The 25,369-nt window shown below is 40.4% G+C and overlaps 1 protein-coding gene across 2 annotated transcripts in view; it reads right to left on the minus strand.

Moving 5' to 3' along the window:
• CCDC60 (coiled-coil domain containing 60) overlaps positions 1-25,369 on the minus strand; it is a 751,208-nt gene that overhangs the window by 42,813 nt on the left and 683,026 nt on the right. For both annotated transcript variants that reach the window (XM_044068284.1, XM_044068283.1), the window contains one exon: positions 12,313-12,502. In XM_044068284.1, the coding sequence (XP_043924219.1) occupies positions 12,313-12,502 (190 nt within the window). The remainder of the gene's footprint in view (positions 1-12,312; positions 12,503-25,369) is intronic.

Below are 25,369 nucleotides of genomic sequence, written 5' to 3' on the forward strand. Positions count from 1 at the left end.
ACATATGAGCCTGACAATTAAAAATTCGGAAAATCAAAGTTGCAGAACCATACACTTTTCCCCCAAACTTACTAATAATTTTCTCAACATTGCCAGAAAGAGTAGGAATCAAATTAACTAAATACTTAACAGCAGTAAGACCAACTAAAGCTATAGCTGCTGGGACATGTTTGGGATGAGTGTATAAACATTTTTTAAGTTAGATGAACTTTATACAATTATCTGCCTTTTTAGGGCAGACTGACTATCAGAAGATTGCAGGCAGTGACTCACACTTGCTCAAGTGCTGACAGCACTGGAGGAATAGGTGAAGGTTCTGGAAATTCCGTTTATAACAGTTCATAATATTTTTTTAGGAACCTCAGTAATTTCCCACTGAAAACACTGGCATGTTGTGGAAATAGTCTCAAGGTCTTTTCAGGCTTGTTGGCTGTTGGTGAAGCACCCACCAAGAGGAGAAAACACTGAGAGAAGAAAGGAGCCACTTTTGAGATTTTAAGTATTTTTCCTCTGTTTATTTGCTAAGTTTTTCTGCATAGCCGCCTATTTTGAGTATTTTCTGGCTTGTTAAACTTGATTTCTGCATTAGTAACTGTATTTAGAGCACAACCTAGAGCTGTTTACTGAATTTCCTGTTTGCACTTATTTTTAAAATCGTTTTTTCTCAAAACTTGCATTTTATCTGTCTTTGGCCTAGCACTCTTGTGTGGGGTCATTTACTGCACTGTTATAACTTGTTGATACTTGTGAACCTCTGCTATCTCTGAAAAAACAAAAAAAAACCCAAAAAAATCGTGCTTTTTTCCCACTTTTCTGAGATTTAAAAAAGTTTAGTTACAGGCTTGCTGTTCTTGAACTGTTTGTAAGTTTCTGTGAGGCCATTTTTTGCTTGGGCTAAAGGGAAGTCTCTCTGTTGATCAGTGGCAGTGAAAAACATTGAGCAGCCTGCCTGCCCCTGTGGGAGTGGTTACTGACTTGAAACTGTAGTTTTATTGGCCATTTTGGATCAATTCCAAAACTCCTTCATCTTCCTCTCTTAAAACCTGGTTGCCTCATGGTTTTGGCATCTTTCCAGGCTTGTTGGCTGTTGGTGAAGCACCCACCAAGAGGAGAAAACGCTGAGAGAAGAAAGGAGCCACTTTTGAGATTTTAAGTATTTTTCCTCTGTTTATTTGCTAAGTTTTTCTGCATAGCTGCCTATTATGAGCATTTTCTGGCTTGTTAAACTTGATTTCTGCATTAGTAACTGTATTTAGAGCACAACCTAGAGCTGTTTACTGAATTTCCTATTTGCACTTATTTTTAAAATCGTTTTTTTCTCAAAACTTGCATTTTATCTGTCTTTGGCCTAGCACTCTTGTGTGGGGTCATTTACTGCACTGTTATAACTTGTTGATACTTGCGAACCTCTGCTATCTCTGGAAAAACAAAAAAACAAAAAAAAATTGTGCTTTTTCCCACTTTTCTGAGATTTAAAAAAGTTCAGTTACAGGCTTGCTGTTCTTGAACTGTTTGTAAGTTTCTGTGAGGCCATTTTTTGCTTGGGCTAAAGGGAAGTCTCTCTGTTGATCAGTGGCAGTGAAAAACATTGAGCAGCCTGCCTGCCCCTGTGGGAGTGGTTACTGGCTTGAAACTGTAGTTTTATTGGCCATTTTGGATCAATTCCAAAACTCCTTCATCTTCCTCTCTTAAAACCTGGTTGCCTCGTGGTTTTGGCATCTTTTCAGGCTTGTTGGCTGTTGGTGAAGCACCCACCAAGAGGAGAAAACGCTGAGAGAAGAAAGGAGCCACTTTTGAGATTTTAAGTATTTTTCCTCTGTTTATTTGCTAAGTTTTTCTGCATAGCCGCTTATTTTGAGCATTTTCTGGCTTGTTAAACTTGATTTCTGCATTAGTAACTGTATTTAGAGCACAACCTAGAGCTGTTTACTGAATTTCCTGTTTGCACTTATTTTTAAAATATTTTTTTTCTCAAAACTTGCATTTTATCTGTCTTTGGCCTAGCACTCTTGTGTGGGGTCATTTACTGCACTGTTATAACTTGTTGATACTTGTGAACGTCTGCTTATCTCTGAAAAAACAAAAACAAAAAAAAAAATCTTGCTTTTTTCCCACTTTTCTGAGATGTAAAAAAGTTCAGTTACAGGCTTGCTGTTCTTGAACTGTTTCTAAGTTTCTGTGAGGCCATTTTTGCTTGGGCTAAAGGGAAGTCTCTCTGTTGATCAGTGGCAGTGAAAAATATTGAGCAGCCTGCCTGCCCCTGTGGGAGTGGTTACTGACTTGAAACTGTAGTTTTATTGGCCATTTTGGGTCAATTCCAAAACTCCTTCATCTTCCTCTCTTAAAACCCTCTTTTGCGCGGTTTTGTGCATAGCGCAACAGCGGGCAGCGCCACCTAATTGGGTTTAAACTATTCCTGGCTCCACAAAGTCTGCTCTTCACTTTTCCCTTAGAACTGCTCTATCTCTCAATTTAAACACCATATTCTCATTCTAAGGCCCTTCACTGGTCCAATTAAGTAATCCTACAAGTTAGCACTATTAAACCATAAGCACTACTTACTCTTATACTCTCTACGATTACCCTGTCCTCTATTGGTCTGTCTTAAATTCAGTTTCCCTATATTACTCTAGCATGTCCAAAGGTCAGTCAATGGTTTCCTCTCCAGTCCAGCTGGTGAATCTGGGAATTTTGAGGCAATGTTACAACTGTCTCATGTATACGGACAACCCTCTCCTCCTCCAAACAGGTTCAAATATATGTGAGAGATGCAACTATTTAGCCAAACTAGAGGCTGAGCTCTCTCATCTCAAAACTGTTGTAACCAGTCAGGAGGAGAAGGTAACCTCACACAACACAATTCCAGTATCACATAGTCCCACCACATCAGCGAACCAAACACATAAATACACAAAAACATACTCGGAGGCTCTAAATAAAAATCTACCTAAGCAACAGAGACCTCCAAAGCAGACATCCAAGCAAACGCTACCTCAAAACAAAACACACACAACACATAACCCACAAAGTCAGTGTGCCAAGCAGCCACAGCCCTTAAGGCTGAATAACACACCTGATACTCTTGTAATAGGTGACTCTATTGTCAGACACACTGACGTCCCGCTCACCAGGCTGAATAAAGAGAAGGTCACGGTGAGCTGCCTGTTGGGTGCTAGGATCCGCCACATAACGCAAGCACTCAGGTCACTCCAAAGCAAATACAAATATGACTCAGTCATTGTACATGCTGGTGTGAATGACCTGAGACGTACCTCCCTGGACTACATGAAAAGAGACACAGAGGAGCTCTCTGATCATGTAGCCCAGGCTGGTATGACCCTGACCTTGAGCAGCATCTTACCCGCACCTAGAATGATGCCACAGTACAAAGACAAAATGATCGATTTTAACAATTGGCTAAAATTTTGGTGTCATTCAAAGGGGATCCAGTGTCTATCAGCCTGGGATGACATGCTCGACAAGCCACGTTGCTTCGCTAGGGACGGCTTGCACCTGTCACCACTGGGCTTTCGGATATTGGCAAAGGCTCTTGCCACCCCCATGGTGCCTTTTTTAGGCAAGGCTCAAAAGTCAAACCCACCCCCATAGACAGCACAAGGAACAAGAAACTAAGGGTAATGCTGCTAAACGCCAGAAGTCTTAACCTCAAGATGCACGCACTCGAAGCTCTCCTCAGTATGGAGAACATCGATATCTGTGCAGTGACAGAAACCTGGTTCAAGGCTCCAGAGAGCACCCCAGCACTACCAGGCTATACCTCATATCATGCTTTTCGGCCCCAAAACCCAAACCGAACCACAAAAGGAGGGGGAGTTTCCATATTTATCAAGGATATCCACACCTCCAGGTTAGTGGCATTGCACGAAGTATTGGAGGCCATCCATGTGCAACTAACAGTGGGCAAGACTGCTTTTCAGTTTATAGTATCCTACAGACTACTCTCTCAAAGTCAGGAATCCCACTTGGCTTTCCTGAAAACATTGGAGAACATGAAGATCTCTCCGAACATCATTATATTGGGCGACTTCAACTACCAAAACATTGACTGGGAGCACTACTCAAGCCCCAGCACCTTAGCCCAAAGGTTCCTGGAAATTATACACTCAAATGCTATGGAACAACTAGTCACCACTCCCACAAGAGGGGACAACATTCTAGACCTGATCATTACCAACATGGGGACTCTATGCTCCACACCAGAAGTATATCCCTCATTGGTAAGATCAGACCATAAATTAATTTCACTGGATGTCCACATCCCGACCCCACCCCCAGCCCAGAAAACCACAGTGAAAACCTTCTCAAAAGCGAACTTCTCACTTCTCAAAACCAAAGTGGAATCCTTCAAGGCCCCAGGGCCAGTGGAAACTACGGCCCAAACTGCAGAATCCTATATAAACGCATTCTACGGACATCTCCAGGAATGCATGGATCATGCTATCCCAAACAAAACCAAGACCCAATCATCCAAAGGCAGGTGTCCAGTCTGGACCCCTGCCATAAATAAACTGTACAACAGAAGGAGGAAGCTACTACATGATAGAGAAAAATCCCTAATAGGGAAGGCATCTCTGATCAGTACTAGCAAAAAATTACGATCCCTCATAAAATCCTCCAAGGCCAGCTTCGAGAGAAAAATTGCACAGGACACCAAAGACAATCATAAGGCTTTTTTCAGTTATGTTAGAAACCTGGGATGCAACTCCCAGACTTGTTCTGAGTTGATTCTAAATGACAAAAAATACACTGAACCCACAGACATCGCCAATATCCTGGCAGACAGGTTCAGTGCAAACCCCCCCCCCAAAAAGAGCAAGTATCTATCCCGGCAGAGGGCTGCCTCTCAAACATCTCTGATGCTCAGGTGAAGGCTGCCCTCTCCAAAGCAAAAAACACTGCTTCCATGGGACCAGATGGTGTCCCAGGTTGCGTCCTACATGAACTCCAAGAGGAACTAATCCCTCAAATAAAACAGCTATACAATCTCAGCCTCACTACAGGATATGTGCCCACAGAATGGCGTACAGCAACAGTGGTCCCACTCCACAAAGGTGGAGCCTCTATGGACCCTGGAAACTATTGCCCCATAAGCCTGACTAGCTTAGTTTGCAAGGCTATGGAGAGGATCATCATGGAGCTCATAAACAAAGACATTGGGGACCTACAGACACTAGATCCTACCCAGTTCGGCTTTGTCAAGAGCAGATCCTGCCTTTTGAACCTGGTTGACTTCCTTGAAACAGTCACCAAAGCCATAGATGAAGGGAAGGTAGTCCACACAGCCTATCTGGACCTTGCAAAGACATTTGACACAATACCCCACTCGGGCATCATAGATAAGCTATCCAGCTTAAATATAAACCCCTATGTCACAAGATGGGTCACAAACTGGCTCAAAGACAGAACCCACAGAGTGAGAGTTGCTGGAGCCATCTCAGACTCGAAACCAGTCACAAGTGGCGTCCCACAGGGTTCTGTCCTGGGACCACTCTTGTTCGGTATATACTTTTCCGAGGTACAGGCAAACGTGGGAGGACTATGGCTCACCAAGTTCGCAGACGACTGCAAACTGGGCGCCATAATCAACTCTCCAGCTGACACAAACATCCTTCAAAAAGGTCTCACAGAGACAGATAACTGGTGCCAGCACCATGGTTTAGAGCTAAATGCCAAAAAATGTATAGTCATACCCTTTGGCAAAAACAATGTGCCCACAAATTACCACATAGGCGGTAACCCATTAAGTACAGAGAAAGTTATTAGGGACCTGGGGACCCAAGTTGATAGCAATCTCTCCTTTGAAAACCACATTGCCAAAGTGGTTAGAAAGACCTTCTACATAGCCCACCTCATCACGAAGGGTTTCACATCTAGATCAAGAGAGGTAATCGTGCCTCTTTATTCAACCCTCATCAGGCCCATCATAGAATACAATGCCCCTTTTGGGATGTACCTTACCCGACACCTGCAGCAATTAGAAAGACCCCAAAAGTATCTCACCAAGAGGATCAAGGGTCTCAAACAGATGCCATATGCTGCTCGGTTAAAAAAACTCCAGCTCTACTCAGTTGCATACCGCCTACTTCAAGGCAGTCTATGCCTGACATACAAAGCTATGTCAAATCCAGAATTAATGGACATGCTCCACCTCAGTAAATCTAAATCCCTTAGAGCCACACGCTCGAGGGACTTGAACCTCAGCACAGAAATAAATAGAACTTGCTGGAGGGACAGGTTCATAACCCATAGGCTCCCTTCACTCTGGAATAGAATTCCAGTTCATGTGAGGCAGAGCACCTCACTGAATCTCTTCAAGAAGAATCTCGATAGGTGGATGGGGGATTGTAGGTTTGTCCCAGGGATTACTCCCGTGTCACTATTAGACAGAGGCACAGTAAACTAAACCTTAAAAAGGGCACAGTATACTCAAATCAAGGGGTGGCGTAAGCCATACAGAATCAGGCTAGGCTTATAATTGCCCTAGGGCAGATAGCCTAGTATGAACCTATGAACCTATGAACCTATACCATGGTCTCCTCTGAATCTGAATTAGAAATCTGAGGATAAAACCCTGCATTTGTCCCTTCATCTTCCTGTCCAGATTCAGAATCTTGAATCGCTGCAGGAAAAGATGCATCCCTTTTTCTTTTACCAGCAACCACCTTATAAGAATAATCAACAGCCTGAATTAAACTCTGAGCCAGATTCGGTAAACTACTCCTGTCCAGTGAAATTTGATAAGGAGCAGATACATTTACTTTCTGTGTTTCTTTTTGACAGGAAAAATGTGGCAGGCAGCTGTGTTGTTAAAGGCAGTAGCAGCTTCTCTAGGGATGGGTATAACATTCTGACTAAAGAGGGAGGATATTCCTGCTCCCACTCCCAGGACTAAAAAGAGTTTTTTCCTTTGCCCACTGACGGGACCCCAACAGCTGCAAAAGATGTAGCTAACTCCTGGTCCATAGTAGTGTAGGTGCTACACCAGAGGAATCTGGGTAAAAGGTGAGTTATCTGAGGTACAACAAATGGTCACAGCAAAGTCACCCTCCTGTAGCTGAGGCAAACTGCTATCATACTGTGGTGGCAAAGTCTGTTTGCTTAACTTTTTTTTTTCTTTTTTGAGGCTGGAAGAAGAACTGACAGTGGAATCAATAGTTTGTTCTGTGGTCAAGCCAGAGATTGTACTTCTTTCCTGGGGAAAACAAGCCTTTGAAGCCAATAAAAAATGAAAGTTATAAAAACTCACTTTTTCCCAATAAAAACACAGTAAAAGTGTTTTAAAACACTTTGCCAGCCCAAAAAGTAAAATACATACTTTTCAAGAAAAAAAAGTCAACCACTTTTAACAACTTTTAAACTGACAGAAATTTGTGCTACGATGTTTTGCTGAAACAGTTGAAAATTACTTGCTTTGGGCTTGCTAAAAGAAAGGAATACCACAGTTCAATAGTGAGTTGGGAACCCATCCCTGCAAACATCAACAACAGTGCTCCATTGCTGGCAGCAAATCTGATGATGAGTGAGAAAGAGAGACAGAGACAGACAGACAGGCAGAGATAGAGAGGCAGAGACAGACAGAATGACAGTCAGAGATGACTTTAAAGCCACTGAACCTGCAAAGTCCACTTCAGAAATCCGGGGCACTCCAACAGCAAAGATGGCATGTAATGGAAAGAGGTTTTTTTTTTCCCCAGCTCACAGACATACTGAGTAAGTGGATCCACAGCAGCGACCATATGAAGTCAAACAGGTCTATTAGAGGCCTAGCTGAAGCCATTCATTCACATAGTGATTGCTGCTTTGTGCAGTCTCCAGCACTACAGATGGATGGTGGGTGAACACACCAGGGATGGAGGACAGCTGGAACAGAAACTCAGATTAATAAGATTGCTGCTACTTTCCTGAAAACCTAAAAAACCTCACTTTCAATTTCCAAACATCCATCATGTTTCCTGACATCATTCACTGACCTCAGAGAATAACAGCACAATTATGTGGTGAGTGGCCATCCTGATGTTTGTATATCTGATGTCAAGATTAATACTGATCAAACCGAAAACTGAATGGAAACCCCTAACTTCTGCAGGAACTATGAACAAATAAAAATAATACTTTAATCCTTGGTACCTCTGGGGTACAATTTTAATGGCCTTTGCAAATGAGGACTTCAACATTTGTCCAATAGAACAGCACAGAATGCCAGTGTAGGTAATCAGACTAGTGCTCGAGTTGATCCTGAAAAGACGGCACTTGTACTTAATGAATTTCATTATTTTAATGAATGACTATCATACATTAATATCCAGGGTCAGTGGGTACACTAACAGCTTCATCTGTTAGCAGAGGATGAGCTGGGCTGTGGATCATGGGGTATTCAGCAGATCAGTTCTTAGACAAAGATGTTTTTGACAATGGCCAGAAACCACATGTATCAAGGTGTAGCTTCCTAGCCTGGGGTGAACCTGGGCAGCCTGACATTTACTGTAAGTCCTATGTGGACTGTCGACATCCTCTTGTCATACCTCAAGTTCAGCATCATCTTCTTCTTCTTCTAGAACTCCTTTGCTTGCATCTGTGACTTACCAGCTGCAGAAAGGGTTTTGTCTTGCGTTTTCAGATGCTTAATAGTTTCCTGAGTGGATTCACACTGAACATGCTCTCTTCTCCTAAAAATAGCGGCCAGGATCTTTTGTCTCAGATACTCATAGAGAGATGATAACTCAAGCCACAAACTCTGCAAAGACAGAAACCAATTGATGTAATTCTTCCTAATAATTCTGCTGCCGAGGGTTGTGGCATCAAAAATGTGTTAGACCACATTGAAACTTAGCTGGGTGGCCATTTGCAGATGTGTTTTCAACACCCACCTGCTAGGGAATTCCACACGGACATTAATCTTGTCCACAGCTTTGTCTAAAAAGAAAAACTGAAAGTGGCCCATATGATACATGTGACTATTTAAATATAAAATAAGAATGTCTGAAGAATCTGCATGGTTGCTATTTATAGTTTTGGCCTCCTTATCTGCAGGGAAGGTAACCAGCTGTTGTGAACTTTTTTGATTTTGGTAGGGTATAGTGAGTAACACTTAAATTACGCTTTTCCAAAATGATGGAGAACTTGGATTCCCATCTGAGCAAACTACCTATCTTTTTAGAGTGCATTTAGTCTAGACTCTGGATGCTTTGAGGCTTATAAGATGGTATTTCTAATGAATGGCTTACATGAAGTGTCACTCAGGCTTTATCTGTAGCCCTGCCTAGGTAGACAGTCAATTATTTATTAAGAAACAAACCAGTATAATACATACTCAGTATGAATACAACCTTGACTCTCTCCTAAAAAGAGGCCATTGACTTAGAAGGACTAACCATCCAACAAAGTGTAAATAAATAAAATAAGTAAAATATAAGGAGGTCATGTGGTTATCTACATGTTCAGACCTCATCAGCTGAAGTGCTTTGGCTAATTGTTCTCTCATAATTCTGTGTCAGTGCTGCAGTGTCCTTAAACTTGACAAGCAAGATTAATTCTGGTGCAAAAACATTGCTTAAAATCTACAGATACACAAGGATTGTTAACAATAAGAAAAACCAACACAGTGACAGAAGAAACCAACTGAAGACCAACATGCAATGAGGAGTATGTAACATGATTTATGTGTACAGAGGGAGTCAGTGCAAGGCCTATCTTTGCTGCTAGAACTGATATAATCACCATCTGCTGTGTTGGTGCTGCCATTCATTTGGTTGTTTATCCTACTCCAAGCATTGAATGACATCTCAGGGTCCACCAGTGCTGAAGAGAAGAACAGGTGTCCAGTAGTGCAAACACAATGGTAGAGTGTGCAAGAGTCTTGATCCTGGTGTGAAAGTGGGCTGTCACTGGTGAAAGGAGGTCAGAGAAGAAAAATCCTCAAAATTATGCATCAGAAATATAGGTCTCTGATCCTTAGACACAGTGATTATGCCTAAAGGTGCTATATCTGAAGAATGAATGAACATTTATTTATTTATTTAATGGCATTTGTTTACTGGATTAGTCTGACTGGGCCAAAAAAGACCATTTTTCAATGGAGGTCCAGGGAGAAAAGCTTCAGTTCAAAAATACAATTTACATTTAATGACTCTAAACCAACACATTCATGGAAGATAACAAAACAAAGTATAAAAAAAAGAAAGAAAGATGTTGTACTATATAATATTGTACAATATAATTTTAAAACAATGCAATATGATGCAACTGTGTTATATATTTTAACACAATGAAATGATGAAGCTGTAATTATACTAAGTTACAAAGAAAAAAATAAAAGCATCCATTATAGTATACAAACTATAGAAAAACAACTGAAATGTAGTTTGGTAGGTGGACAATTGGAAAAGAGGGGATGAGGTGAGAAAGGTAAGAAAAGAGAAGAAAAAAGAAAGATAAGCGAAAATGCTGTGGGATAAAAAGGAAAGCATTTTGGTTAGATACAGTGAGTGTTACAGATGACAAGAGGAAAATGAAGAATGGTAGAATGTAGAAGGATGTCTTGTGAAAAAGTAGAGAGGTGAAAAGTCCAGAGTGGATGAAGAAATGGAAAGCTGAATTCACAAGATGCATGACCTTTGCTTTTATTGGTAGCAGTAGCTTGTGTTCACTTAACAAGAATACCCTGATTCTGCCCACATGAACAATTCTAGGAATACGCCATTACTCAACCTCTCACACCTCTCAGTTAGCAGATATTAAGCTGTCATAATGTCTGTTTCTGGAACAGGAGTTGCTAAGGGATGGAGCAAAGGTCTCCATAGCCAATTAGGAGGCACCTGGCCCAGGATCCTTACATTAGGACTCTTGCTTCCTTACCTTAATCTTTCTTTCTGTTGTCAACTGAGCTTGATGCGCACGCGCGCACACACACACACACACACACACACACACACACACACACACACACACACACACACACACACACACACACACACACACAGCCCTCTGTACATTTAGTGTGGCGGTGGATCTATTACCAATCACCACTGTAGCCAAATACTTAACTGCTAAACAAGCTTTCAGTTTCAGTTGTCTACATCAGTGAGTGATGTCACTAAAATGCTAACAAATGCTACAGTTTAGTATGGGACATTATGCAACAAATGGAGGCAAACAAAGCAAAACGTGTGGTAGTCTTCATTTGAGATTTGTTTAACATATGAATAATAGGTTTGTTCAGAGCTTTTCTCTTTCCTCCCCTGTGAATACTGGCATTGTTTTCAAAATCCTGTGAGGAGGAGACCTGAACAATATAAATGGCATGAAAGAAATTGTGTCCACTAGGGAACAAATTATCCTTAACCAGGTTGAGTGACACTGACTTGAGTCAAAGGGCACACAGTCATGTTATTGTGTTGACCTGAACATTTTTGAAGAGTTATACAAGATGGCACAGGAAGCCCACCTTTGCAAGAGGGCCCTCTGAAGAGGAATTATACATATGCATGCATCCTTGTTAGTGTACACATAGTGGTAAGTAGAACATCCCACATTCTGGTACCTAACCCGTGGTTTGCTGCTTTTCAATTGCACAGCAATGGCAAGACAACTGAGGGGTGACAAGACATATTTCTATTGTATCAAATGGAAGCTATAATAAAATTATATACTTTTTGAATAAAATAAATTCTAGTCTTTTCATCTCTTTTTTTCTTCAGACAGCTTTAGCAAATTATTACTTGTGACACAGGCAAATTTACATTCATATAAAAGTAATCAAACTATATTAACATAACAACCATTATGCTTCACATATATTGCTACATATATCATATAACCTAAGCAATATTATACAAATTATTCAATCCCTGCCTTTTTTGGTATAACAATAACTATGTAAACATTTCCAGGCAAAACCCCTAAATCTTCTAGATTTTGTTGCATATTTGGGAGATATACATATATCCTCCCATTGTTTCTTTGAGAATTGCTTATCCAGTCTCTCCTCCCAATCCTTTCTAGCCTCCACTGATTGATTCTTATAGTTATCATGCAATATTTTATATACTCTACTATTCATTTTTTAATGGCAGCTTATGTTCTAGATTCTATTAAAAACTCTACCAGTGCTGGTCTTTCATTTAGGACCCCCCCCCCTATTTCTTTCTCTTTGTCTATATTCTGATATCAATATCTGATATCACACTGGTGCTAAAGTGTTGTAAGCTGTTGTACACTATGTGGAAATTGATACAATGTATAAACATTGTTGCATACAGTTACCACCATCTGTAATTTCTCTTCTTTGCTTACCTCAGTGGCTGCAGACATTTCTGGAGAGCATAATTCCCAGATTCGTAACCCTCCCAGTACTTTAAGGAAGTGAGTTTGTCGGATCCTTATACTCCCTCGGTCACAAATCCTTGCTAGTTTCTCCAATATTCTCTGTATGTTATGATTTTCTTTTACAGACTTGGGTAAACTAGACAGAAGTGTGGCATACCTGAAACAAAAACATTAGGTTTTAAAGTTCTTGTACTGTACTTTACACTTCAGAATAGCACTGCAATGAAGCCATCAAACGGGACCACAGTGTGAGGTGAGCACAAATGGCAAACTTAATTTACAGTACTTTGCTTTGTCGCCAGCATCAACCTAACACTCAAAGATAAATCATCTGTCAGGCATCCAGTTCTACTTGAGTTGGAGATGGATTTCATAATTCTTATGATATGATATCATTTACATTTTACTGAATACAAAATGTTACTTAAAATTAATTTAATTTGTCTTTAATTTGGTCAGTCATTGATCAGAGCAGGAGCTGCACAATGACAGAGGAAACATTTCTGCTCTTCCCATTTCAGCATATTATCACTGCGGCTTATACTACAAAAACTCTAAAGTTATCCACATAAACAGGAAATATGTAATTCTGTGTGCAAAAGCATAGGAAAATCCCAATCAACAATGCTAACACTAATGCAAGCTGTAACAAAGACATGTATATTTTGTATAATATAAATTCCAGTTTTTTAATGTTTGAAAATAGGTTCATAGGTTCATAGGTTCATAGGTTGGTACTAGGCTATCAGCCCTAGGGCCTATACAAGCCTAGCCATAACAATTCCCTGGCTATTTCTTCCCACACTATTTACTTCCCTGGACCCCTGTCTAGCAGGGCGACTGACGTGATCCCCGGGTGAATTTCCTTTCTCCCATCCAGTCGTCAAGGTTCCTTTTGAAGAGGGCCAAAGAGGCACTCTGCTTGACATGTATGGGCAATCTATTCCAGAGTCTGGGGAGTCTCTGGGTCAGGAACCTATCCCTCCAGCATGTTTTGTTTATTGTGATGACAAGGTTTAGATCCCTGGAGCGTGTGGCTCTGAGGGATTGGGATTTTTTTAAGTGTAGCATGTCCAACAGCTCTGGGTTTGACATGGCCTTGTATGTTAAGCAGAGATCGCCTCTGAGTAGATGATATGTGACAGAGTATAGCTGGAGTTTTTTAAGGCGGTCAGTAGAGGGCATCTGCTTTAGGCCTGTGATTCTTTTAGTGAGGTATTTCTGCGGCCTTTCCAGTTGTTGCAGATGTCTTGAGAGGTACATACCAAATGGGGCGTTGTATTCTATAATGGGTCTAATGAGGGATGAGTACAGTGGGACAATGACCTCCTTTTTTCTGGATGAAAAGCGCTTAGTGATGAGGTGGGCCACATAGAAGGATTTCCTAACCATTGTGGCGATGTGGTTATCGAAGGTGAGACCACTGTCCACCTGTGTCCCTAAGTCTCTTATCACACTTTCGGTGTTTAGTGTACTGCCACCTATATGGTAATTCACAGGTACATGTTTTTTCCCAAAGGGGATAAGTAGCTTACCCTGAACTAGCTTGAACTGTTTTGTAACTGTTTGCTGCATTATTTTGAAATCTGCACTTAAAGTTACATTTTAGTCAAATTTGATCGAAAGTTTGCTTGTTGTTTGTTTAATTTAACTGTGGAGGCTGCCCACTAAAGTGTGCTAGCCTGTGTAACTAATTTATCACTGTTTCTGCATTTTCTGTGTGTTTCTACCAAAAAAACAAAAAAATAATCCTTGTTTTCCCGCCCCTCCTCGACTAGTTTAGACCAGTTTACAGGCATTGCTGTATTCTGGGCTGTGGTGTAGTTCCTGTGTTGTCCATTACCTTACTTGGATAGAAGGAAGTTTCTTTGCTCACCAGTGGGAGTGGGGAGCCTTGAGCAGCCTACCTGTCCCTGTAGGAAGTGACCTCAGCACAAGAAGCTGTAGTAATTGGTTGTTTTGGACCATTTCTAGCTCCTTTCTAGTTCACTGTTTAAAATCCGCCTCTGGGCGTTTTTTTCTGGCTATATTGCTCAGACAAGCTCCTCGTGGTTCTGCAGAGTGGTCCTAGCAGCAGGGAACTCAGAAAAGCGACTACTTTCTGGATTTAAGTATCTTTGCTTTTTTTCACTTGGAATAGCTTCTGTAGCTTACCTTGAACTAGCTTGAACTGTTTTTTAACTGTTTGCTGCATTATTTTAAAATCTGCACTTAAAGTTACATTTTAGTCGAATTTGATCGAAAGTTTGCTTGTTGTTTGTTTAATTTAACTGTGGAGGCTGCCCACTAAAGTGTGCTAGCCTGTGTAACTAATTTATCACTGTTTCTGCATTTTCTGTGTGTTTCTACCAAAAAAACAAAAAAACAAAAAAATAATCCTTGTTTTCCCACCTCTCCTCGACTAGTTTAGACCAGTTTACAGGCATTGCTGTATTCTGGGCTGTGGTGTAGTTCCTGTGTTGTCCATTACCTTACTTGGATAGAAGGAAGTTTCTTTGCTCACCAGTGGGAGTGGGGAGCCTTGAGCAGCCTACCTGTCCCTGTAGGAAGTGACCTCAGCACAAGAAGCTGTAGTAATTGGTTGTTTTGGACCATTTCTAGCTCCTTTGTAGTTCACTGTTTAAAATCCGCCTCTGGGCGTTTTTTTCTGGCTATATTGCTCAGACAAGCTCCTCGTGGTTCTGCAGAGTGGTCCTAGCAGCAGGGAACTCAGAAAAGCGACTACTTTCTGGATTTAAGTATCTTTGCTTTTTTTTCACTTGGAATAGCTTCTGTAGCTTACCCTGAACTAGCTTGAACTGTTTTTAACTGTTTGCTGCATTATTTTAAAATCTGCACTTAAAGTTACATTTTAGTCGAATTTGATCGAAAGTTTGCTTGTTGTTTGTTTAATTTAACTGTGGAGGCTGCCCACTAAAGTGTGCTAGCCTGTGTAACTAATTTATCACTGTTTCTGCATTTTCTGTGTGTTTCTACCAAAAAAACAAAAAAATAATCCTTGTTTACCCACCTCTCCTCGACTAGTTTAGACCAGTTTGCAGGCATTGCTGTAGTCTGGGCTGTGGTGTAGTTCCTGTGTTGTCCATTACCTTACTTGGATAGAAGGAAGTTTCTTTGCTCACCAGTGGGAGTGGGGAGCCTTGAGCAGCCTACCTGTCCCTGTAGGAAGTGACCTCAGCACAAGAAGCTGTAGTAATTGGTTGTTTTGGACCATTTCTAGCTCTTTTGTAGTTCACTGTTTAAAATCCACATTTGCACGGCTTTGCGCGGTTGTGCGCATACGGTTAAACAAGGTTAAACTTTTTCTGGCTCCGCCAAGTCTGCTCTTCAAATTTTCCCTTAAGGAAGCTCTACTCTTAGTATAACCAGACTACTCACTATATTATAAGCCTAGCACTTGTTCTCAATACTTCTTTACTAAGTAAGCACTCTCGTACTAAGTAAAGCACTAAATCTACTTACCACCCCTGTGAATATCCACTTCCCTTAAAGGTACAGCACTCCCTTATACTGTTCTAGCATGTCGAGTGGTAGATTACTGGCGTCGTCTCCAGTTCAGCTGGTCAATCTGGGTATCTTGAGACAATGCTACAATTGTCTCATGTACACAGACAACCCTCTCCTCCTCCCAACAAACACAAATACATGTGAGAGATGCAACTATATAGCCAAACTGGAGGCTGAACTCTCTCAACTCAGGGCTGGCATGACCAGACAGGAGGAGATGGCAACCACACACACAACAATCCCAGTCCCACATAGACCTACCACAACTGCAAACCAAACACATAAAACACAAAGACATACTCGGAGGCTCTAATAAAAAACTTACCAAAACAACAGAGGCTCCCAAAGCAGACATCCAAAAATCCACCACCTCTAAACAAAACACATGCAACACATACTTCATTAAATCAGTGTGTCAATCAATCACAGCCCTTAAGGCCAAACACCTTGCCTGATACACTAGTAATAGGTGACTCTATAGTCAGACACACTGATGTCCCACTGACCAGGCTGAACAAGGAGAAGGTGACTGTGAGCTGTCTATCGGGAGCTAGGATCCGCCACATAACACATGCACTCAAGTCACTCCAAAGCAAGTACAAATATGACTCCGTCATTGTCCATGCTGGAGTGAATGACCTGAGACGTACCTCCCTGGACTACATGAAAAGAGACATAGAGGAGCTCTCCGATTATGTAGCCCAGGCTGGTATGACCCTGACCCTGAGCAGCATCTTGCCCTCACCAAGAATGATACCACAATACAAAGACGATGATCAGCTTTAACAATTGGCTCAAGTACTGGTGTCATTCTAAGGGGATCCAATGTCTGTCTGCCTGGGATGACATGTTGGACAAGCCACGCTGCTTTGCAAGGGATGGCTTACACCTGTCACCACTGGGCTTCCGGATATTGGCTAAGGCTCTTGCCACCCCTATAGTGCCTTTTTTAGGCAAGGCTCAAAAGACAAACCCACCTCCTTAGAAAACAAAAATGGAAAAAAACTAAGGGTAATGATGCTCAACGCCAGAAGTCTAAATCTCAAGATGCAGGCACTTGATGCACTCCTCAGCATGGAGAACATCGACGTCTGTGCAGTAACTGAAACCTGGTTCAAGGCTCCTCAGAGCACCCCAGCGCTACCAGGCTATACCTCGTATCATGCTTTTCGGCCCCAAAACCCGGGCCGAACCACAAAGGGAGGGGAGTGTCCATATTCATCAAGGACACCCACACCTCCAGGTTAGTAGCAACACATGAAGCATCAGAGACCATACAGGTGCAACTAACCATAGGCAAAACTGCTATACAACTGGTAGCATGTTACAGACCACCCTCCCAATCTCAAGAACCCCACTCAGCCTTCCTGAAGACATCGGAGGATATGAATGTATCACAAAATACCATCATACTGGGAGACTTCAACTACCCATACATAGATTGGGTACATTATTCTAGCCCTAATAACCTAGCCCAAAGGTTCCTGGAATTCATAAATTCAAATGCACTGGAACAACTAGTCACCTCTCCCACTAGGGGAGATAATATACTAGACCTGATCATCACAAACATGGGGACAAAATGCTCCACACCGGAAGTATACCCCTCACTAGTGAGATCTGACCACAAACTAATCACCCTGGATATACATATCCCACCTCCACCCCCAGCACAAAAGACCACAGTGAAAAACTTCTCAAAAGCAGACTTTACTCTTCTTAAGACTGAGATGGTATCCTTTAAGCCCACTGTGCCAGTGGATACCACATCCCACAATGCTGAATCCTTCACAAATGCTTTCTATGGACATCTCCAAGAATGCATGGATCATGCAATCCCAAACAAATCCAAGTCCCTCTCCACCAAAGGAAAGCGTCCTGTCTGGTGGACCTCAGCCATAAACAAATTGTATAACAATAGAAAGAAGCTACTGCACGTCAGAGCAAAATCCCATGAAGGGAAGACATCTCTGATCAACATTAGCAGAAAACTACGTTCTCTCATAAAAACATCCAAGGCCAACTTTGAGAGAAAAATCGCTAAGGACACTAAAGATAACCACAAAGCCTTCTTCAGCTATGTTAGAAACCTGGGCGGAAACCCTCAGATATGCTCAGAGTTGGTTCACAACAACAAAAAATACACTGAACCCACAGATTTTGCCAACATTCTGGCTGACAGGTTCAGTGCAAATTTCTCCCCTCCTTCACCCCCAAAAGAAGAAATACTTATCCCAGCTGAATGTAATCTCCCTGTCATCTCAGATGTCCAAGTGAGAACCGCCCTAAACAAAGCAAAAAACACAGCATCAATGGGACGTGACAGTATCCCGGGTTGCATGTTACGTGAACTCCAAGAGGAGCTAAACCCACACATAAAAATGCTATTTAACCTTAGCCTTACTTCGGGATATGTACCTGAACACTGGCGTACAGCAACAGTGGTCCCAATCCACAAGGGGGGTGCCTCTACAGACCCTGGAAACTACCGCCCCATAAGCTTAACCAGCCTGGTCTGCAAAGCTATGGAAAGAATCATTATGGAACTCATAAACAGAGACATAGGGGACCTACAGACACTTGACCCCACCCAGTTCGGCTTTGTAAAGGGCAGATCCTGCCTTTTAAACCTGGTTGACTTTTTTGAAACAGTCACTAGAGCCATTGATGAGGGCAAAGCAGTCCATACAGCATATCTGGACTTGGCTAAGGCCTTCGACACAATACCCCACTCAGGCATCATAGATAAGCTCAACAGCTTAAAAGTAAACCCTTAGGTCACTAGATGGGTTGCAAACTGGCTAAAGGACAGAACCCATAAAGTTAAAATCGCTGGAGCAATGTCAGACTCAAAGCCAGTCACAAGTGGTGCCCCACAGGGATCTGTCCTGGGACCCCTCTTGTTCGACATTTATTTCTCAGATGTTAAAGCAAACATGGGAGGGCTGTGGCTGACAAAGTTCGCAGATGACTGCAAACTAGGCGCCATAGTCGATACACCAGCAGACACACACATCCTACAAAAAGGCCTCACAGAAACGGACAACTGGTGCCGGAGCCATGGCCTTAAACTAAATGCCAAAAAATGTATAGTCATTCCCTTTGGGAAAAACAAAGTACCCACAAATTATCACATAGACAGCAACCCACTGAGTACGGAAAAAGTAATCAGAGACCTAGGGACCCAAGTCGACAGCGACCTCTCATTTGACACCCACGTTGCCAAAGTGGTTAGAAAAACATTCTACCTTGCACACCTCATCATGAAGGGATTCACATCCAGATCCAAGGATGTCATTGTACCCCTATATTCCTCCCTCATCAGACCCATGATTGAGTACAATGCCCCATTTGGTATTTACCTCACCCGGCATTTGCAACAGCTGGAGAGACCACAAAAGTACCTCACCAAGAGGATCAAGGGTCTCCAACATATGTCTTATTCTGCCAGACTAAAGAAACTTCAGTTCTATTCAGTAGCATACTGCCTGCTCAGAGGTGATCTCTGCCTGACATACAAGGCCATGTCCAATCAGGATCTGATGGACATGCTCCACCTCAAAAAATCCAAATCCATCAGGACCACGAGAGCTAAAGACTTAAACCTCGGCACAAGTATGAATAGGACATGCTGGAGGGATAGATTCATAACCCAGAGGCTTCCCATGCTTTGGAACAAGATCCCAGTTCGTATTAGGCAGAGCCCCTCACTGACTCTCTTCAAGAGAAATCTTGATGAGTGGATGGGAGATCGTAAGTTTACCCCAGGGGTCACATCTGTGTCACTGCTAGACAGGGGCACAGTAAACTAATTCTATTATATAAGGGGACCTTCATTGTGTCACTACTAGACAGAGGCACAGTATTCTAAATTTATTCTGTACATTTTTGTACCATTTCATGGGGTGGCAAAAGCCACATCACTATGGCTAGGCTTACAAATGCCCCAGGGCAGATAGCCTAGTACTATACTATGAAACTATGAAACTATACATTTCTTGGCATTGAGCTTGAGCCCATGGCTCTGGCACCAAGCATCTGTTTCTGTAAGGCCCTTTTGTAGAGTACCACATCATTTGGGGATTCAATAATGGCTCCCAGTTTGCAGTCATCTGCGAACTTTGTTATCCAGAGTCCCTTAGTGTTGGCCTGTACTTCAGAGAAGTAGATGCCAAACAAGAGCGGTCCCAGGACTGAACCCCGAGGTACTCCACTTGTCACTTGTCTGGAGCTGGATTTGGAGTTGGCTACTTTTACAGTGTGGCTTCTATCAGTAAGCCAGTTAGCAACCCATTGGATGACATAGGGATTAATGCCCAGCTTAGTAAGTTTATCTATGATTCTAGAGTGGAGGATGGTGTCAAAGGCCTTGGAAAGGTCTAGATAGGCTGTGTGGACCACCATACCCTTGTTGATGGCTCTGGAGACTGATTCAAAGAAGTAAATCAGATTCAGGAGACAAGATCGGCCCTTCACGAACCCAAACTGGGTGGGGTCCAGTGTTTGAAGGTTGCCAATGTCTTTGTTTATAAGTTCCATGATAATATGCTCCATGGCCTTGCAGATAAGGCTTGTCAGACTGATGGGACAGTAGTTTATGGGATCCAAGGTGGATTCCCCCTTGTGGAGTGGGATAACTGTAGCTCTGCGCCACTCAGTGCCAAAGCATTTCAAGTTTTACATCCCTGACGTCTACGAGGCCATGTCTGTAAAAAGACTCTTGTAGCTTATCCAGTAAATACATACAACTACTACTATTAATGATAATATTAATCATAATAATAATAATAATAATAATAATAATAATAGCAACAAAACTAAATAGCAATACAAAGGAATTATATATTTAACAAGAAGTGAGAATGTTCTTTCACTGCTTAATTTATTGAAGGGAACATCGTTCTTTATCACTTTAAGTGAAAAACTGCTTTTCACTTTCACTTCACATTTGGTATGAAAATATCAGAGGGCTGTGTGTTCTATTCCTATACCAAGTAGCTGGAGTAATTTTTCCAATACTGACACTGCAGTGCAGCATAATGGAGAAGCTGCACTACTGCGTGTGCCATCTTTTAGATAAGACATTAAATCAAGGCTCCATTTGCTTAACTTGGTGGTAGTTCAGGTGGATGTAGAAAATCCATTGGCACTTACCAAAAAGAGAAGGGGGTGATTTATTTATATATCTTAATACTATACACACCTCTACGATATTTACACTTTCATGTTTACAATATGCATACTTTATATCATTAACAATATTTTCTCTTTTCACATTGTCAAAATTATGCTTTTACTAGACTAACCAAATTTCTTTATTTCTTTTCATTTTCATTACCCATTTTACATTTCAATCTCTCCCTCTATTCTCGCCATCCTTTCTTCCTTAGCCATCTTTTTACTTTGGGTCCATATTATGTGATCAAATAGTCTACTCTTTGAACACATAATCATTGACAAACACACAGCGAATGCTGTAAACCACAAACGGCTACGTCCTCTAATTTTTTCCTCAGGAAAAAATTCAGTTGGCTATTATCGGGAATTGCCATTTTCTTCACTGTAGAGTGATCTCGGAGTTGGTATATTTAGTTGGGGGTGTGTGGGGGGCACAGCCCCTGACCTGACTCATGTTTTGAAGTTTTTTTTTTTTTTTTTACGACCGCATGAATTTTTTCCTGAGGAAAAAATTTGCGGACGTGGCCATTCACAGTTTACAGTATTCGTTGTGTATTTGTCGATGATTATGTGTTCGAAGAGTAGACTCTTCGATCACATAATATAGACCCTTTTATTTCTGCTAACACATCTTAATCTTCTCTACTTGATTATACAGCAATCATCACATCTTCCCTTCCACAATTCTCATACTATAGCGAACTATATTCTATCTCATTTATGATTTCACATTTCCTTTCCTTCTCATACTTTCCATACAATATCATATCCATGCTTATATTTTTGAATGCTTCCCACTTGTACTCATTTTGAACCCTTTTCTAGAACATTTCATTCTTTACACTTTCTAGAAAACAATGTTTTGATGTTTCTTCCTCATTACATGCATTATATTTCCTTTCCTTTAATGTTTTATATTTCACATTACTTTCTCTGGTAAACTATTCAACACAATTCTCCACAGAAAATCTCTCACCCCATACATAACCTCAAACCCTTTTCTTCTGCTTTTCATAGCATTCTTTACAGCTTGCTTTAATTTTTTTCAATGATTATATAAAATATTTTCCCATGACACTTTCATACCACTCCTTTTTATTATAATTAATTTTAACCTTTAACTTTCATAATGCAACCTTATTTTCATATTATTTCCCCTCCACCTTCTCCTGCTTTCCACTTTTTCCTGTAAATTTTTCCATACTTCTTCAAATTTCACATGTAACATTTTCCTATAATTTTCATCCCTTTCTCTTTCTCATTTTATTACTCACAAAATGATGCTTTAATGCCAATATGCTGTATATTTTTTTAATCTAAACCTCCTTCGTCTTTTCCATTATATAGCTCCCCTTTTTTACTGACTTTATTCTTGATACCCAAAATAAAACTGAAAATATTTTTAACAGTTCTTTCTCAGTCTTAGTATTAAAAATACAATCCTCAAAGTATGCTAGTTTTCCCAATATATAGGCATTTAACGGTTTACTATCATGATGTTGAAGCGGACTCGATCAAATGATGGCATCATTGACCCACATCCGCGAAAGTGACAATTTCGACTTCCAACATTGTCAAAGTGCATCTCAAATTCGACCTCAGAACAGGCATTAATATGGGTCAAGATAAGGGTGAGATTTGTACTTCGACAATGTCGGGTTCAATTGTCACTGTTCAGCCTCCAGACTTCATCAAAGTGGATTTGACAGAATCCACTTCAACATTGTGATAGTAAACCCATTTAACATATATGCATTTTTCATAAATGACAAATAATGTTTCCACTAATACAATAACTTTTTTAGTTTCTTCATATCTCTCTTTCTTGCTCTCACACTTGTCTAATTACACTTTCATGCTCTCCAAATTTCACTGCTTATAAAGTCATCTCTTTTCTGATGTAATATATCCCATTCATTTTTTTAATTTTGCCAAATCCCTTACTCTTTGACTTGTTTAACTATAGTTTAGCTTTTTAAAACAGTTTTCAATCCTTATCAACATACCTTATTTTTAGCCACAATAACCAAATCATCTGCATATGTCAAACACATTGGTACTATAGTTTCTTTCTCCATCTCCCATATTTTCTCATTCCAGAAGCATAATTTGTATGATTGTATTCATTACTAAAACAAAACGACACATTTTTGTTTAACTATTAATGAGGTGCAGTGGTTAGCATTGTCCCCTCACAGCAAGAGGTTCTCCAGTTCGATTCTTGGCTGGAGCACCTTCTGTGCGGAGTCTGCATGTCCTCCCTGTGGTCAAGTGAATTTAAAGACATGCAGGTAGGTGCAAGTGTGTGTGGGTGTGCCTGCTTTGAAGGTCGTTCTCTGGGCTGGCAATTCGACACCGTAAAAAATCACTGCCAATCATTAGCGTACCGGAGTTCCGCTGTGGCGACCCCTAACTGGGAAAAGCTGGAAGGCAGTTTTTTTATTAATTCTTGTTTTTCTACTTAACCATCCTTTCACCATAACTTTCACTCAGGAATTTTCATAACATATCATTATTGCATTAACTATTTTCCCAGGTCCCATATTCCTTTAATATCTTCCACATTATTACCTCATGGCTCACCATATCAAATGCTTCTGCTAAATCAAGCTACTAATTTCTTACCACCTCTCTTATCTCAACATAGTATCTTCTATCTCTTTTGCTATTACTAACATTTTCTTCACTTCTCTTCCATTTACAGCAAAAAAACAAAATTCCACACGAGTTTATTCAATACTTTCTGCATCCTTTTTTGCATTATCTACATAAAAAATATATGTATTTGCTGCCAAATGTTTATATTTTCTTTCATTTTTTTCCATATAAAGTTAATCACCCAACACATATTTTTTCTTCCTTTATACCTTTCTCCAACCATCCATTTAACACTTTCACAAAAACTCTTGTTTTACTTTCACCCTATCCTTTATAATATCTGTAATTAGTTCACCCAAACCTGGTGCCAACTCCTCTCTTCCTTTCCTTGCCATTTCTTTCACTTCTTCCATTTTAACATTATCTTCTGTTTATTAACCTCTTCCGTTCAGTTTATTTCATCTTCCATTTTCACTGTATTTCTTTTCAAACATTCTCCTTACAGTTTTTTCAAATATCTCCACAATTTATTCCTGTTTATATTTCATATCACCATCCTCATCTATTATTGTACCTATTCTTCATTCACTTGTTTTAACTTCTTTCACAACAAATGTGAAACTTCTCTTTTTCCTTTTAAAAATGTGTCCAATCATTATCATCTCGCCTTTCTCTCTATTTTAGTATATAGTTCCTTTTCTATTTCTCTTATTCTGTCACTTCTTCTTGTATATCTTATTCAGACGTCCTCATAGCTTCTTCATATTCCAGTTTACTTATTTTTTTCCATTTCATTTTCAAACATTAAGAAAACATTTTAAACTTTTCCTTATACACTACCCACTGGTATATCCAATTTTCGTAATGCACTCTCAGTGTCATGTGTTCTTCCGATAATTTTCTACATTCTTCCTTGATTTCATCTTTTTTTTTTTTGCTTACCCTTCCAGTTAATATTTTTATTCTTTTTTTTTTTCATTATTTTTCTACCATCTGCTATTCTAGTCCACACTGCTCTTTCATCTGGAAATTCAACCATTTCCACACTCCTGTAATTTGCATAATGTCTTTTGAATATATGACAAAATCTGTTTCTATTTAAACATTTCTTTTCTGTATGTCTAATCCCTTTCATCCCCACTTCCACATTTTCAGCCCTCCACATATTATCAAATCCTTCATTATCGTAACATATTGTTGTATTACTTTTTCCTTAAGTTACAATTAAATCTCCCACCACAATCACTGGCATATTTTCCATTACACACTCTTTTAATTCTTCATACATCTTTTTCCTGTCACACATATTAGTAAATGTGTATACCACTGTTAGTCTGACATACTTTATACTTCTTCTTACACCACCCTCTTGTGTACTAGTACTGTCACATATAATATTTTTATTTCATTATTTCCTATCAGAACCCACATCTTTGAACATAATTTCCTACTGACCATATAATCTTCCTTCTTAACAGTGCTTGAACACTTTCTCTTTTTCCTTTTAACAAACTTTTTGTCAAGCAGTCATATCACATCTATATTTACTTTTCTGCATCATTCAGTCACTGACAAATTTCTATTATCACTTTGTATTCTATTTGCATTTAATGTCAATCGTCATATATCATGTTTCCCCCTTCTTTGCATCTTCCTTATTTCGAGTTTTATTTTTCTCTTTCTTCTCCAACCTTCTCTCCAACTGAACATAATAGGTTCTAAGGTAAGTACTAGGATAACT

This window comes from Protopterus annectens, chromosome 4.part0 (genome assembly GCF_019279795.1).
Source record: "Protopterus annectens isolate FY-2018-M chromosome 4.part0, PAN1.0, whole genome shotgun sequence".
Taxonomy (NCBI): Eukaryota; Metazoa; Chordata; order Ceratodontiformes; family Protopteridae; genus Protopterus; species Protopterus annectens.